Source organism: Mandrillus leucophaeus, unplaced genomic scaffold, assembly GCF_000951045.1.
Source record: "Mandrillus leucophaeus isolate KB7577 unplaced genomic scaffold, Mleu.le_1.0 Scaffold8, whole genome shotgun sequence".
Classification (NCBI taxonomy): Eukaryota; Metazoa; Chordata; class Mammalia; order Primates; family Cercopithecidae; genus Mandrillus; species Mandrillus leucophaeus.
In genome coordinates, this window is record NW_012108696.1 from 2,338,446 (window position 1) to 2,354,568 (window position 16,123).

General features: G+C 55.1%; 1 protein-coding gene across 1 annotated transcript in view; it reads right to left on the minus strand.

Moving 5' to 3' along the window:
- Positions 1 to 16,123, minus strand: part of DPP9 (dipeptidyl-peptidase 9) — a 52,743-nt gene that overhangs the window by 24,685 nt on the left and 11,935 nt on the right. The window contains exons 5-11 of the mRNA XM_011967365.1: positions 8,811 to 8,923; positions 7,060 to 7,233; positions 6,815 to 6,983; positions 5,599 to 5,712; positions 5,032 to 5,160; positions 2,885 to 2,946; positions 455 to 555 (exon numbers count right to left, since the gene is read on the minus strand). Of these exons, the coding sequence (XP_011822755.1) occupies positions 455 to 555; positions 2,885 to 2,946; positions 5,032 to 5,160; positions 5,599 to 5,712; positions 6,815 to 6,983; positions 7,060 to 7,233; positions 8,811 to 8,923 (862 nt within the window). The remainder of the gene's footprint in view (positions 1 to 454; positions 556 to 2,884; positions 2,947 to 5,031; positions 5,161 to 5,598; positions 5,713 to 6,814; positions 6,984 to 7,059; positions 7,234 to 8,810; positions 8,924 to 16,123) is intronic.

Consider the following 16,123-nt stretch of genomic DNA (forward strand, 5'->3'; position numbering starts at 1 on the left):
AAAAAAAAAAACAGGCAGAGGCTGAATTTTGCCCACTGGGGTTTGGGGCCCCCGTTTAGGGAAGCGGTAGAGTTTTCTCCTCGACAAGGGTGGGAGGTTGGGGAGTGAGTACAGGGGAGCACCTCTACTTTGTGACTGAGTTTTTCTGAGTCTGAGGTCTGGGGACACCTGAAATCCCCTCTGTAGGTCTCCTCCACACTCTGGGTAACTGGATCAGCGTGTCCTAGTGGTACTAACACGGGGACTCGTAGGTCCAGTGTGTCATCCTCAGACTGGCTGAGGTCAGGAAGGCCCTTTGGACACTGGGCTGAGGCCTGTCCTGGTGGTGGCACTGCGGGAAGACATGTGAGCAGATGGAAGGAATGGCACGAAAGGCCAGGAGGCGGATTCGGTGGCTGCTCAGGGTCCAGGGCCCCGCAGGTGAATTCCTCAGGTTCCAGCCGGAGACACTCACTATTTGCCATCCCGGGTCCACCCGGCCCTGGCGATGTACTCCACCTTCGGGAACAGCGAGCTGAACGGCTGCACCAGCTCCTTCTCCTGGGTCGAGACGATCTGAAGGGAAACAGGTGTGGGTCATGCCCTGGCCTGCCCAGCGCTGCTTGGAGGAGAAGGCCACTGCGCAGGGTCCCATCATGTTCCCCCCAGATTCATATGCTGGAGTCTCAGCCTCCAGAACCCCAGAACGCGACCTTCTTTGGAAATGGGGCCACTGGAGATGTACTGAGTTAAGACAAGGTTGTGCAGACGAGGGTGGGGCCTGATCCAGCATGACTGCTGTCCTTACGGGGGGACACGTGGACATAGACACACAGAGGGAGGCCGTCTGGAGAAGAGAATCGGGAAGCAACGGCCACCAAGAAGCCATGGAGAAGGAACCCCCTGCCAGCACCTTGGTGTTGGACATTGTCAATTTCGACTGAGTTCCCAGTCTGTGGTCCTTTGTCATGGCCCGAACAAACGACTACACCCAACCGGGGCAGGTGGGCTGGGTGAGCCAATGGCGGCACCCCAGTGGGTGCCTGGACCCCAAGGCTCTGGTCTGGGCTATCCCTTAGAGCCAGGTGGCTCTGGGCAAGCACAGTCCCCAGGCCCAGGGCTTCCCCATGTTAAACGGGGCTGGCACAGCGTGTCCAGGGTATTGAGAGACAGGAGACCTGGGGCTTCCTCGAACCTAAATGGGGCTGACATGGGATCTCCAGGGGATCTAGAGAAAGGGGACCTAGGGCTTCCTTGTGCCTAAACGGGGCTGGCACGGCGTCTCTGGGGGATCGAAGGGAGAAACGGCAGCAGGGCCTCCAGCTCTACCACTTGAGTGGGTCACCAGTCCCACATCTCCAAGCCGCCTTGTTTGATTGGCGCCACCCAAGTCCACCTAAAGACTCTGCACGTCTGAGAGTGCAAGGAGCCACTAACACAGTCTGGCGGGGCCGGCGGCAGTGGCTCACGCCTGTAATCCCAGCGGTTTGGGAGGTCGAGGCAGGTGGATCACTTGAGGTCGGGAGTTTGAGACCAGCCTGGGGAACATGGCAAGACCCCATCTCTACAAAACCCCCAATTAGTTAGGTGTGGTGGTGCATGCCTGTAGTCCCAGCTACTCAGAGGCTGAGGCGAGAGGATTGCCTTGAGCCTGGGAGGTTGAGGCTGCAGTGGGTCATAATTGCACCAGTGTACTCCAGCCTAGATGACAGTGAGACCCTGTCTCAAAAAACAAGAACAAACAAGCAAAGCAAAAGCCCAGCCTGCAGGGAGGTTTCATGTGGATCACTGGCAAGGCCACTCAGACTGACCACCTCAAATCCGCCAGAATGCTCTGTCAAGAATGCAAAAGAGGTTTGGAGAGGGCCTAACCAGGTCAAAAAGCACCCACAACCCTCCAAATTATGAAAACAGGTACGTTTTAACTTACATGCTTCCCCAAAACATTGTATCATTTTTGCAAAAGTGCACAAGGGCCTCCTTGGTTTGTCCCGGCCTCCCATCCTCTGGCGTAGGGGAAAGGAGGGATTCCCTGGACACCTGCGTCCCCATCGTCATCTCGTCTCCTCTGCCCCAGCCTCTTTGGTCCAGGGCTCTGTCTGTGAGTTCTCCAATGTGATGTTACTTAACTTCCTGACACCTTTCTGGGTCTTAGGGGATTTGCAACTTCCGAGAGAATGGATCGGTGTGGGGCTATTGGGGGTCCCCAGGGAGGGCAGGGACGTGAGAGAAGGGAGGGATATGCTGGGCTGGAGCGGGTGGCTGGGGAGACGGGCGCCGAGGGAGATGTGGTCACTGGTATGATCTGCTGGTGACCGTCTCGCTGCGGGGTGATGATACCTTTTGCTGCCTGATGGCGCCTACAGAGTGTGGGGTCCTTTGAGATGACCCCCAGGTGATGAGGACCCTGCGTGCTGGATCTGACGAGGTGCGGGGATGGGGACCCAGATCACTCTCCTCCCCACAGTAGCTGACGGGTCCAGTGAACTGATCCCTGAGGATCTGCCCAAAATGCTGGAGGAAACACCCCATCTGAAGCTGGGGTCCCCCAGCCATTTGCCCTGCGGAGTTCTCTGTTCTAGAAACTTGGAGAGAGGGCAGCTCTAGATCCACACATCACCCCCTGCCGGGGGAGCCTGGGAGAACCTGCCACGCCTGTCCTCGAAGGACCCCTGCCCAGCACTCCTTCCTTACCGCAGGGAGGCCAGCTCGCCACGCTGCATTCCCGGCCCTGGCCCAGAGACACGCAGGGAAGGCCCATGGCTAGGCGGGCCAGGCAGCAGGGCTGGGGCCTCGGGCGTGTCCCCGCAAGGGAAGTGAGTGACCTGCCCATCCGCCCAGCTGCCTACCCGGCCCTTCCCTGCGTCATCTGGAAGATTCTCTAGGATGCACCAGGCCCCCTTACCTTGCCCTGGCTGTCAGTCTGGAACTCGGCCAGTTTCAAGGCGATCTTGGGATTCTTGCTGCCTGCAAAAACCGAAGTGCGGTGAACGCCAAGCAGGTGTCATCTGTGCGTGCCGAGAGCCGGCGTGGGGGGCCTGGGCTGCAGGGTGACGTCCACAGAGAGGTGTACAATTGGTGGGGGGAGGCAGGAGAAGTCGGGTGTCCCACGGTCTGTCTGCAGGCACACTGTCCCGCTGGTACAGGCGTGACGCCCCTCAGGCGGGGACCTTTTAAGATTTTGGGCCTGGATCGCATTCCCGACAGTGAGGTGACATTCGGCTGTCTCATTTAAGAACCCAGGCCACACCCTGTGCTGAGAGCTGGGGCTTGTGGGAGCCGCAGACACCAGGAAGATGCCATCCCTGCCTTGGGAGAGCTCCAGAGCAGACGGCGAGGCCCGAGCATCACAGTGAAACCACTGACAACGTGACGAGTGGGGTGTGTCCCATGCAAAACGAGGGAGCCATGTGACAGCCAGACCTGCGCCCTTGGGAGGCCAATGGCAACAGAATAAGGGACCCAAGAGGCTTCTGAAGAGTGGGATTTAGTTCAGGCTCCAAAAGAGGGCGCAGGCCCTAGCAGAGCAGAGAATGCTTAATTTTTTTGGCTAGACCTACAAGAAACTCAACTCCAGCCCTCGTGGCTCTGGCCCCCAGGGCAGGTGACATCTCTGAGCCTCAGTTTTCTCATCTGTCAAACAAGGGGGAAGAGACTGACTTAGCTCATTTGCAGTGGGAGTTGGAAAGACCCCACAGGAAGCTTCCATTTAGCACGGCACAGAGCAGACACTTGCGGGGTACGGGCAAGAACGATGATCTCATATGGTCCCACGGGGGTTGCAAACCCAAGGCCTGAATGTGGAATCTGGGCTGCATGTGTGTTCTGTTTGGCTCCAGAGATATTTTTAAATAATTGGAAAGAGGTTTAAGAATTGGGAGTGGCCGGGCGTGGTGGCTCACGTCTGCAATCTCAGCACTTTGGGACACCGAGGCGAGAGGACCACCTGAGGCCAGGAGTTCGAAACCAGCCTGGGCAACACAGCAAGACTCTGTCTCTACAAAAAATTTAAATATTGGCTGGGCATGGTGGCGCACACCTGTCGTACCAGCTACCTGGGAGGCAGAGGTGGGAGGATCACTTGAGCCCAGGAATTTGAGGCTGCACTGAGCTGTGATTGTACCACTGTACTCCTGCCTGAGCCACAAGGTGAAACCTTGTCTCAAAAACAAACAAACATGCCGGGCGCGGTGTCTCAAGCCTGTAATCCCAGCACTTTGGGAGGCCGAGGCGGGCGGATCATGAGGTCAGGAGATTGAGACCATCCTGGCTAACCCGGTGAAACCCCGTCTCTACTAAAAAATACAAAAAAAAAAACTAGCCGGGCGAGGTGGCGGGCGCCTGTAGTCCCAGCTGCTCGGGAGGCTGAGGCAGGAGAATGGCATAAACCCGGGAGGCGGAGCTTGCAGTGAGCTGAGATCCCGCCACTGCACTCCAGCCTGGGCGACAGAGCAAGACTCCGTCTCAAACGAAAACAAAAACAAAAACAAAAACAAACAAACAAACAAACAACCACCACTACAGTGTGAGGGTCAAATCCAGCCTGCCTTCTGTTTTTGTATGCCTAAAAATCCTTCTTTCGTTCTGAGATGGTTAAGAAGATGAAAAAATAAAACAAGAGGGACATTTTGGCTAATATGAAAATCATATGTATCTCAAGGTGAGTTATTTGCAATCCAAACTTCAGTCAAGTTTTCCTGGCACGCGGCCACGCCCATTCCTGCACGTGCCGCTTTTGTGCTCCAGCAGCAGGGTGGGACAGTTGCAAGAGAGCCTAGCCTGCCTTGGCCTGGCCCTAGAAGCCTGAGACACCTGTCCCCCTGCCCCTTCCAGAGACGGCTTGCTGACCTCTGAGCAATGTGATCAGGAGGCCATGGTAAGCCAGGAGAAAGGGGCGTCCCCTGCAGGGTAGAAGCCTTCCCCCTACACGGCCCCAGATGCCCAGAGCACATTTGTGCAGCTCAGAGGGCCTGGGGGACAGTGCACCTCACCAGTCATGCCCCAGGGGCCTCAGATCCCCGGCCTGGCCCCTCACATGTACCGAGCACTCACCTGTCCTGGGGTACCGATACGAGTCCGTCTTCCTTTCTTCTAGTGCAGGAGAAGGGACGTGAATGACCTCCACCTCGGACTCATCGACTTCCTCGTATAGGATTCGCAGCGTCTTGAGGCCCTCTGAACCTTGGTAGGGGTGGGCAAACTGAGGATGCCGGCGGCGGAGTCCCTGCCATCAGCCCACCCTCTTCTGCAGCACCAGGGCCTGACGCTGGGCACCATGGGCTCTGAAACCAGAACCCCGGCTCTGCCATTCGCTAGACCATATGCCAGTCCCAACTCTCTGGGCTTTGGTTTCCTCCTCTGTGCAGTGGGAAGCAGAGCAAGGCTATTCACAGCATGAACTGCATGGGAAGTGGCCACATGGGGTGTAACAGGCTGAACTGTGTCCCCTTTTAGGGCAACAGTGATGTCTACAGTCGTTAAGGAACTCTCTAGGTGTTGGTATTGACAGACCATGGAAGTGGTTTGAAGTAAAAGGAGTAAGGGGCAGGAAGGACACAGACTGTGACTCCAGAAGGAAAAGCACGCCCGGGAGCATGTTGAAAAATGGAAGGGACCTACCTTCCCAGGAGGCTGTGGGGCACCACCAGTACCCAGTGAAGCGGTCAAACTCTTCCTGTATGACAAAGGTGGCCACGCCCGCAGACTTGGGGTCGTCCAGGACATTGGATAAACCTAGGGGGAGAGACGGAGAGCATCAACAAGGGGTGAGCAGCCTGCTAACATTGGGGACGGCCAGGGGCTCCAGGAGAGCATGAGAGAGAGGGAGAGAGAAGGAGGGAAGGAGAAAGAGAGAGGGAAGGAGACGGATGGAGAGGGAGGGAGAGCTCGAGCCGACTGTTTTCAAGCAGGGCTGCTCCACCTCACACTGCGGACACTGGGGTCCTCTTGGTCTCTAGGGTGGGGCCGTCCAGGGCACGGCAGGGTGCTGAGCAGTGTCCTGGCCTCCACTCACTCCATGGCAGGCCAGGAGCACCCCTGCCCAAGTGTGCCATCTCAAAACGTCTCTGGACATCGCTGAGTGCCCAGGTTTGGAAAAGTGGGACCTAGGCTCATGGGACAGAGAGGCAGCGATCAGTGACTTGAAACCAGGACAAGGAAGGATGGGGTCACTTCTGGTGAGCAGGGGAGTGGACAGAACACACAGGAAGCAGGTGAGATGTGGCCTTGACTTGATGGGGCCGGACAGGCAGAGTGGAGGGGAAGGTGTGCAGGGGCAGAAATGCCCAGGAGCACCTGGCAGAGCACCGTGGCTGGGCCGACGCCTGCTGCAGAAAACCACAGAGCGGCCAGGTGCGGTGGCTCATGCCTGTAATCCCGGGACCTTGGGAGGCCGAGGCAGGTGGATCATTTGAGGTCAGGAGCTCAAGAGCAGCCTGGCCAACATGAGGAAACCTTGTCACAATTAAAAAATACAAAAAAAAAAAAAAATATATTAGCCAGGCGTGGTGGCGGGCACCTGTAATCCCAGCTACTTGGGAGGCTTGAGGCAGGAGAATCGCTTGAACCCAAGAGGCAGAGGTTGCAGCGAGCCGAGATCACACCACTGCACTCTGCCTGGGCAACAGCGCTCCGCCTGAGACTCGCTCAAAAAAAAAAAAGAAAAGAAAAGAAAACTACAGACCTCCTGGGAGACGTGGCAGGCCACAGAAGGTCTGCACGGGAGCGTGGCTTGTGAGGGGTGCATGCAGGAAGACCCTGGCTGTGGGGGCAACAGGGCCTTCTGGAAGCTGGCCAGGTGGCTATGGTGGCCGTGCACAGGAGGGGCTGGCCCCACCTTGGTGGCAGAAGGTCAACCGCCGCTCCTCGCCTGTCTCGATGTTGGCCACCCACAGGTCGCTGTTGTTGATGAAGGAGAAGAAGGCAGGGTCGGCAGGGCAGATTTTGGGGTCCATCCGGGGCCCTGAGCACTGGGTCTTGATTTCCAGCGGTTTCATAGGGGACACCTGAGGACAGAGACACCCGGCTCAGGGGGAGGGACCCGCCACGCCGCCCCTGCATGCGGCCAGGGCCGGGGCTCACCATGAAGCCGTTCTTGCCGCCATCGCGGCAGTGGAAGAGGCTGTTGCTGGCCTGGAAGAGGAAGAGGCCGCTCTCGCTGTGGAAGTCGTAGGAGGTGATGCCGAAGACCCCCAGGCGCTTCCGCTCCCTCAGCAGCTCCTCCTCCCGAGAGTAGACCCCGTGGTGGGGCGTGGCCTGGAAACATACAGGCGACGGGGGCAGCGTCAGCGGGCAAAGAGGATCCCCCACTGGCCAGGGCAGAGATCCTTGGGCTGGGGCATTCCCAAGGAATCTGACTTTGGGCCTCACCAGAGAGAACTTCCGGCGCTGGGCAGAATGGGACGCCGGAGCCCCTGACCCAGTGGGTGGCCAAAGATTGCCAGCAAACCTGGCCCTGCAGGACTGGCTGAGTATCCTAGGAGGTGGCGGGGGAGACTCTGGGGCCAGAAGCCTCCTCACTTCCTGAGCTCCCTCCCCACAGACCCTCTCCACGGCAGATGGGGCCCCTGGGATGGGCTGTCCCCTGCCTCACACCACCAGAGTGCTCTCTCTGGGTCCCTAGTGCCAATCTTACGGACTCCCCACCCTCCTACCCTGTTCACAATTCCTTCCCATCAAGAGCTTTCAATTTTGTAATCCCAGCACTTTGGGAAGCCAAGGTGGGCGGATCCAGAGGTCAGGAGTTTGAGACCAGCCTGGCCAATATAGTGAAACCCCATATTTACTAAAAATACAAAAATTAGCCGGGTGTGGGTGGCACGCGCCTGTAGTCCCAGCTACTCAGGAGGCTGAGGCAGAAGAATCGCTTGAACCTGGGAGGCAGAGGCTGCAGTGAGCCGAGATTGCACCCCTGCACTACAGCCTGAGTGACAGAGCGAGACTTTGTCTCAAAAAACAAACAAACAAACAAACAAACAAAAAAGCAGAATCTAAAGCAAAATTACCCCCTACACTCTGTGGAAAGTAGTGTAAATATGAGGGCATTGGCTTGGGGACGCAGAGACAGGCCAAAGTGAGGGCCAGTGAACCAGTGGTGGAGAAAGTGGGAGTGCCAGGATCTCAGAGACACGGTTAGATATCATTATTGTTACATTGTTATGTTTATGTTGTTACTATGTTATAATGTTATATTATTTTATTGTTACATTGTTACTATTTTAGAGCCCGGGGATTCGCTATCTCCCAGGCTGGAGTGCAATGGTGAGATCATGACTCACTGTACCCTTGCACTCTCAGGTTCAAGCGATCCTCCCATCTCAGCCTACCAATTAGGTGGAACTACAAGGCGAGTGCCATCAGGCCTGGCTAATTTTATTTTTTGTAGAGACAGGGTCTTGCTGTGTTCCCCAGTCTGGTCTCAAATTCTTGGGCTTAAGCAATCCTCTTGCCTCGGCCTCCCAATCATCAAACACAAAAACACGCCAATGCAAAAGGCATTTTTCCTCCCTCAACCATCCCCAGAGAGCCAACACTGGGTGAGATTAATAATTAACCAGTCTCTCCAAAAGGGCCTCAAGCCAGGTTAATTCCCAGTCTTTGGTGATGCGGTTAAAAGAAAGAGATGCTTTTGGTAAGAGTTTCTCTGTCGCTTGAGTACAGGTGGTCGTGGGGAGGAGGGAAGGCTCACCCGCCACAGTCCACAGGACAGAGGGTTTGCGGAAACCCACAGCCGGTGGGGAAGAGAGGTGACCGAAGGTGTGTATGGCCTGTGGGGCTGGCCTTTGCCCACCTCCTCGCCCACGGCAGGGCCCACGCCCAACAGTACAGCTCACCTGGAAATGATCCAGCATCTGCTTCCAGGACAGGAGCAGCAGAGCCTCTTTCCGGACCTTCTTGGGAATCTCAGAGTAGAGGAGGGAGTTCTCTCGGCTGCCATATGGCATCCCTAAGGGGAGAAAGGAAACACCCAGAACGGGTACCCTGGCTCAGGATGGGGAGATGCCCTCAGCCACGATGCTGACTCCCTGTGGCTGGGCCCCGCTGGTTCCCTCTGCTTCTAGAAAATTCTGCCAGGCCACTGGTGGGAAAGCCCTCCCAGGAAAGCTATGGATCCTGGGTTTGCGTATGTAGGCAGTAGGGTCTTCCACCTGAGATACTTCTGATGAATCTCATGGCCCAAATTACTGAAGAAACAGTACACAAGAGGCTGGGCACAGTAGCTCTCGTCTGTAATCTCAGCACTTTGGGAGGCCGAGGCGAGAGGACTGCCTGAGCCCAGGAGTTTGAGACCAGCCTGGGCAACACAGCAAGACCCCGTTTCAAAAAAAAGAATAAAATAAAATAAAATATGGCCAGGCACGGTGGCTCAAGCCTGTAATCCCAGCACTTCGGGAGGCTGAGACGGGCAGATCACGAGGTCAGGAGATCGAGACCATCCTGGCTAACCCGGTGAAACTCCGTCTCTACTAAAAAATACAAAAAACTAGCCGGGCGAGGTGGCGGGCGCCTGTAGTCCCAGCTACTCGGGAGGCTGAGGCAGGAGAATGGCGTAAACCCGGGAGGCGGAGCTTGCAGTGAGCTGAGATCCAGCCACTGCACTCCAGCCTGGGCGACAGAGTGAGACTCCATCTCCAGAAAAAAATAAATAAATAAAAGCCGGGCGAGGTGGCGGGCGCCTGTAGTCCCAGCTACTCGGGAGGCTGAGGCAGGAGAATGGCGTAAACCCGGGAGGCGGAGCTTGCAGTGAGCTGAGATCCAGCCACTGCACTCCAGCCTGGGCGACAGAGTGAGACTCCATCTCCAGAAAAAAATAAATAAATAAATAAAATAAAATAAAACAGACAGAAGGAAAAAAGAAAAATAAATCGCACACAAGAGAACAACAAGGGCAGTCAGGAACAAACATCCAACTCTCAACAGGTTGGGTTCAGCTCTCCAAGGCCCTTCTTTATCAAGGCTTTTGCAGAGGACAAGAATTAAATTAATGTAGGATTAGAGGGAAGGCAAAACCATCAAAAAGAAATAAGGGCCAGGCGACATGGCTCACGCCTGTGATCCCAGCACTTTGGGAGGCCAAGTCAGGCAGATGACTTGAGGTCAGGAGTTCAAGACCAGCCTGGCCAACATTGTGAAACCTTGTCTCTACTAAAAACACAAAAATTAGCCGGGCATGGTGGCACATGCCTGTAGTCCCAGCTACTCAGGAGGCTGAGGCAGGAGAATTGCTTGAACCTGGGAGGCAGAAGTTGCAGTGAGCCGAGATTGCGGCACTACAGTCCAGCCTGGGTAACAGAGCAAGATTGTCACAAAAAAACGGAATGGGGAAGCATGCACCTGGTCCAGTATTTCCCAACCTCACCCCTAATCACATTTGGGCCTGGACCATCCTTTGGGGTGGGGCCGTCCTGGGCACTGCGGGGCTCTGAGCAGCATCCCTGTCCTCCACCCACTTCATGCCGGGGCACCCCACAGTCGTGACAACCACACATATCCCCAGGCATCTCCCAGTGTCCCTTGCAAGGGCAGAATCACCCCCGACCTCAAACCACTGATTTAATCAAAGCTTCTGTAGAAAATGACAGTAGTGAGAGCTGCCAAGTGAGGGTTTTGGGTGGATTACATGAGTTAAGCAACATAAAGCTCTTGGCCCAATGCGCGTGACCCTCTGTGAAATCAGCGTATTTCGTCAGTAGGGCGTGGCTTTCCATGTACGCGTGTCTCTGCGCTTGGGATAGGTCTTACTGGGGAACGCGCGATCAGGTTCTTAGTGGCAAATAAATAACTGTATTTTCCAAATGCTCACGTCTTAGATTTGCTGGAAGACGGGACCATTGTCATTAGAAAAGGGAATGGCAGAAGCAGGATGGTAATCCCTGGGAAGCTTCGGTTTCCCCTCTCCATGCAACGCTACGGAAAAACCAGGACAGGGCTCCTCCAAGCATAAAGCTGTCCAGTGGCCCACAAACATGACATGGCTAACGACGAGTCACAGACAGCTCGGAGCCCTGGCCCCTCCTTGCTCTATTTTCAACCCTGAGTTTCTCCAGGAGGAAGCCTTGGATTGGTGCTGTCCTGTCCTCTTTTCAGGACCTCCTCATACTTGTCTTTTGTTGTTGTTGTTGTTGTTGTTTTTGAGACAGATTCTTGCTCTGTTGCCCAGGCTGGAGTGCAGTGGCACGATCTTGGCTCACTGCAGCCTCCACCTCCCAGGTTCAAGCGATTCTCCTGCCTCAGCCTCCTGAGTAGCTGGGATTACAGGCATCCGCCACCATGCTGGCTTTTTGTTTTTTTAGTTTTTTTTTTTTCGAGTTTTGCTCTGTCACTCAGGCTGGAGTGCAGCGGCGCGATCTGGGCTCACTGCAACCTCTGCCTCCTGGGTTCACGCCATTCTCCTGCCTCAGCCTCCCGAGTAGCCGGGACTACAGGCGCCCACTGCCACGCCCAGCTAATTTTTTGTATTTTTTTTTTTTAAGAGACGGGTTTCACTGTGTTAGCCAGGATGGTCTCGATCTCCTGACCTCGTGATCCGCCCGCCTTGGCCTCCCAAAGTGCTGGGATTACAGGCTTGAGCCACTGCGCCCAGCCTATTTTTTGTATTTTCAGTAGAGATGGGGTTTCACCATGTTGGCCAGGCTGGTCTACACTCCTGACCTCAGGTGATCCACCCACCTCGGCTTCCCAAAGTGCTGGGATTACAGGCATGAGCCACCACACCCGGCCCTCGCTTGCTAAGAGAACAGGAAAGCCACAAGCTCACCGCCTCCAGGATTAGTGCTTAATAAATAATATCTGTGCCATTTTTATTTCTCGTTATAGGCAGCCGCAGGGTCCTCCAGTTTCCCCCTGCTTTCCTTCTGTGTCCTGACTGAAAAATCAGAGTGTCCTGACCTCTGTGGCCCAGCCAGTTGCAGGTTTTTCCCTGCAGGCTTGAACCAGAGCCTAGAACATTCCCAAGCACCGATAAATACCGAAAGCCAGCCCCGGCCCTGAGCCAAAATCCTTAAACCCTCACATAAACTCTATACCCTGAGCCCCTTGCCGAGGACACACCTGGCTATAGAATGTGCTTTTCTCTGATGCCCACTGCAAGGACACCGAAGCCCACCCTGCACCGAAGGCCCCTAGGAAATGCTTTGGACTCATCCCCCTGGTATTTAGGGTTCCTTTCTTTGGAATCCCAACCAGCCCCATCTGGGGACGGCTCAGGGCACTTCCTTGTGGGAACTCCTCTGCCGCTGCCTTTGGGGTAACTGTAGCTGCGGGTTCAGTGGGATGAAATAGAACCTTCTCACTATTCACAACAGCAAAGACACGGAATCAGACTAAATCCATCAACGGTAGACTGGATAAAGAAAACGTAGTACATATGGCCGGGCGCGGTGGCTCACGCCTGTAATCCCAGCACTTTGGGAGGCCAAGGCGGGCGGATCACGAAATCAGGAGATTGAGACCATCCTGGCTAACACGGTGAAACCCCGTCTCTACTAAAAATACAAAAAAATTAGCCGGGCGTGGTGGCGGGTGCCTGTAGTCCCAGCTACTCTGGAGGCTGAGGCAGGAGAATGGTGTGAACCCGGGAGGCGGAGCTTGTAGTGAGCCGAGATCACGCCACTGCACTCCAGCCAGGGGGACAGAGCGAGACTCCGTCTCAAAAAAAAGAAAGAAAATGTAGTACCTATATACCAGGGAGTATTATGCAGCCATAAAAAAGAATGAGCTCATGTCCTTTGCAGGGACATAGATGGAGCAGGAGACCATTATCCTTAGAAAACTAATGCAGGAACAGAAAATCAATGCAGGAACAGAAAACCAAATACCACACGTTCTCACTTTAAAAGTGGGAGTTAAATGATGAGAACACACGGACACATGGAGCAGAACAGATACTGGGGCCTACTGGAGGGTGGAGGGTGGAGGGGGAGAAGCAGACAAAAGAACTATTGGGTACTAGGCTTAGTACCTGGGTGATGAAATAATCCGTACAATAAACCACTGGGACACAAGTTTACCTGTGTAACAAACCTGCACATGTACCCTTGAACCTAAAAGTTTGTTTTCTTGGGACAGGGTCTCACACTGTTGCCCAGGCTGGAGTGCAATGGCACGATCTCGGCTCACTGCAATCTCCACCTTCTGGGTTCATGCGATTCTCCTGCCTCAGCCTCCCAAGTACCTGGGATCACAGGCACACACCACCATACCGGGCTAATTTTTCGTATTTTTAGTAGAGACAGGGTTTCACTGTTAGCCAGACTGGTCTTGAAATCCTGACCTCGTGATCCACCTGCCTCGGCCTCCCAAAGTGCTGGGATTACAGGCGTGAGCCACCGTGCCCGGCCAATTTTTATTTTTATTTGTTTTTTTGAGATGGAGTCTCGCTGGAGTGCAGTGGCACGATCCCGGCTCACTGCAAGCTTCGCCTCCCGGGTTCACGCCCTTCTCCTGCCTCAGCCTCCCGAGTAGCTGGGACTACAAGCGCCTGCCACCATGCCCAGCTGATTTTTTGTATTTTTTAGTAGAGACGGGGTTTCACCATGTTAGCCAGGATGGGTTTTTTTTTTTTTTTTTTTTAAAGAAAGAAACAGCAACTTCTAGTTGTGGCAAGGAACACAGGTTTCCCACACGTGATGAAGCGTGCTTGTGAAGTACAGTAGTGACGGAAGGATACACTTAAAGAAAAAGATTAGATTACCAGGGTTCCTTTTAAAGTGTATTTATGAAAAATGCAAAGTTCAGTGAGATGTGTGCGGGAAGGAGAAAAATCGTGCGGAGAGTCAGGGGTGAGCAAAAGAACCCAAGTGCAGGAAACACGACTCAATCTCTCAGAGCCCTTGGCGCTGCCGGGACCCCGACCGTCCGGCCGCCCGTGGGGATGAGAGTTGAGTGATGTGTGATTTCGTTCGTGTGAAATGTCCAGAATAGGCCAATCCACAGAGACAGGAAGTGGGTTCATGGTTGCCCAGGGCTGGGGAATGATGGCTGATGGGGACGGGGTTGCTTTTTGGGGTGAGGGAATGTTCTGGAAGTAGACAATGGTGATGGCTGCACAACTCTGTGAATGCACAACTAAAAGCCACTGAGTTTCACACCTTCAAAAATGAAACCATGTGAATTACATCTAAATTTTTAAAAAGCACCCTGGGCCAACAGGAGGGGTGGGAGGGATGGGAGGGCCTGGGCAACTGGTCCACAGGGACTCTGCGGGAGAGCAAGAGCTTTCCAAACAGGAAGTCAAACCCACAGACTTGCCAAGGACACCAGGGCCACCTCCCTCCAGGCTGATTAATCAATGATCACCAAATGGCCCCTGCCAGCACATTCCTCGGGTGAGCTGCTGCTGGCCACACCATGATGGTGACAACCGGCCTTTTGAGGCAAGGGCTGGAGGTGACTGCCAAGAGCTGTGGATTTCTGATGCCCCATCCCTCCTCAGACCTCCCTCACCAGCTCTGCCCCTGCAAACACGCCTGCTGCCAACCTGTCACCCACCCACGCCCCGGTGACCCAGGCCTGCGCAAACACCGTTTCCCGTCACTGCACGCTGTGGCCTCATGTGGCTGGCCTGGTGGGGGATTGTGATCCACACAGGGCTGGGCTCTCCCCTGGGTCTCGGCCTGGGACGCCGGGAGACAGGAATTCTTGCTTTCCCTTCCGAGGGAGTTCCAGAGCTGTCTGGAACCCTGCGGCCTCCTCCAGCCACAGAAGTCACCGTTTGCAGTGGGGAGAGGCCGGTCCGCATGGGGCAGGAGCGGGGTTGGGAGCGTTTCCCAATGCTGCAGTCTGAGGCCTGGAACCTGAGCCAGCCCCAGCCCATCTTCCCAGCAGCAGGAACTGCATGTTCCCCCGCTGCTCCTGCTAGGGGGGCTTCATCATGTGGATCTGAAAGAGGCCTTCCGGAGGGGCCCAGTGATTAGCTCCTCACGCCCCACAGCAAACCTGGTGCCTGCTGAGGACACGAGTCCCCAGAGGGAGCAGAGGGGACAGGTCCCATGCTTTGAGCAGCAGGCCAGGCCTGGCCTTGGAGTCTGGATGCTGGGCTAGTGCTAAGAAGTGTTATTATTACTCAGAGGCTGTGAGGAGGCCTGCCCCGAGAACCTGGATGTGACGTGAGCTCAGTGCTGCCCCTGACAGTGTTAAGTGACAGACTGGAGTAGGTGAAGGGTGAATGTCACCCAGAAAGGGGCAGTCTGGTTTCTGAGCTGCTCTAGGTACGTTCTGGGATTTCTGCCAAGTTCAAGCCCACTGGGGTGGGCCCTCAGTACCTCCAGGGTATTGTGAGGACCTGCCCATCCGAGCCCCAGACACACACAAGCCACAGGCGACCCGACGACCTCATCTATGCGGAGTCAATATGATACTTTGTCCCGGAAATTTGGAGAAAGTTCCTCCGTTTCTGCTGGTGGCTAGAACCTGAGGCATGGAATCCCAGGGGCTGTGGAGGGTTGTAGAAGACAGGCAGGCAGCCAGGTTGGGTGGACCCATGGAGACGCACACACGGGAGGATGCCTGGCTTCTGGAAGGCTCCGGTTCTCAGGTGCTGCTTCCTGAGGTCCAACAAGCTTTCTGCTCTTGGATTCCATGGGATGCCCCTCCACCTTTACTCCAGGGGTACTTCATGGCTCAGACGAGCTTGGAGAGTTTCTGTACCTTTTAGCAGCTCGGCGGAGATTTGAATGACGGCCCTGACAGAGAGGTGTCCGCACCCTGGGGCTTGGGTGTGGAGGCTACGTTACACAGAGAGACAAGCCTGTGCAGCTGGGATTAAGTGAAGGCTCTTGAGCTGAGGAGATGATCCTGGATTACCCAAGTGAGCCAGATGGCATCATGAGTCCTTATCAGAGGGAGGCAGGCCAGGCACGGTGGCTCACTCCTGTAATCCCAGCACTTTGGGAGGCTGAGGTAGGCAGACCACCTGAGGTCGGGAGTTTGAGACCAGCCTGGCCAACATGGAGAAACCCCACTTCTACTAAAAATACAAAAATTAGCTAGGTATAGTGGCAGACACCTGTAATCCCAGCTACTCGGGAGACTGAGTTCCACCTCTCCTTGAACCCAGGGGAGGTGGAAATTGCAGCGAGCTGAGATCGCACCATTGCACTCCAGCCTGGGTGACAGAGCGAGACTCCATCTCAAAAAAAAAAAAAGG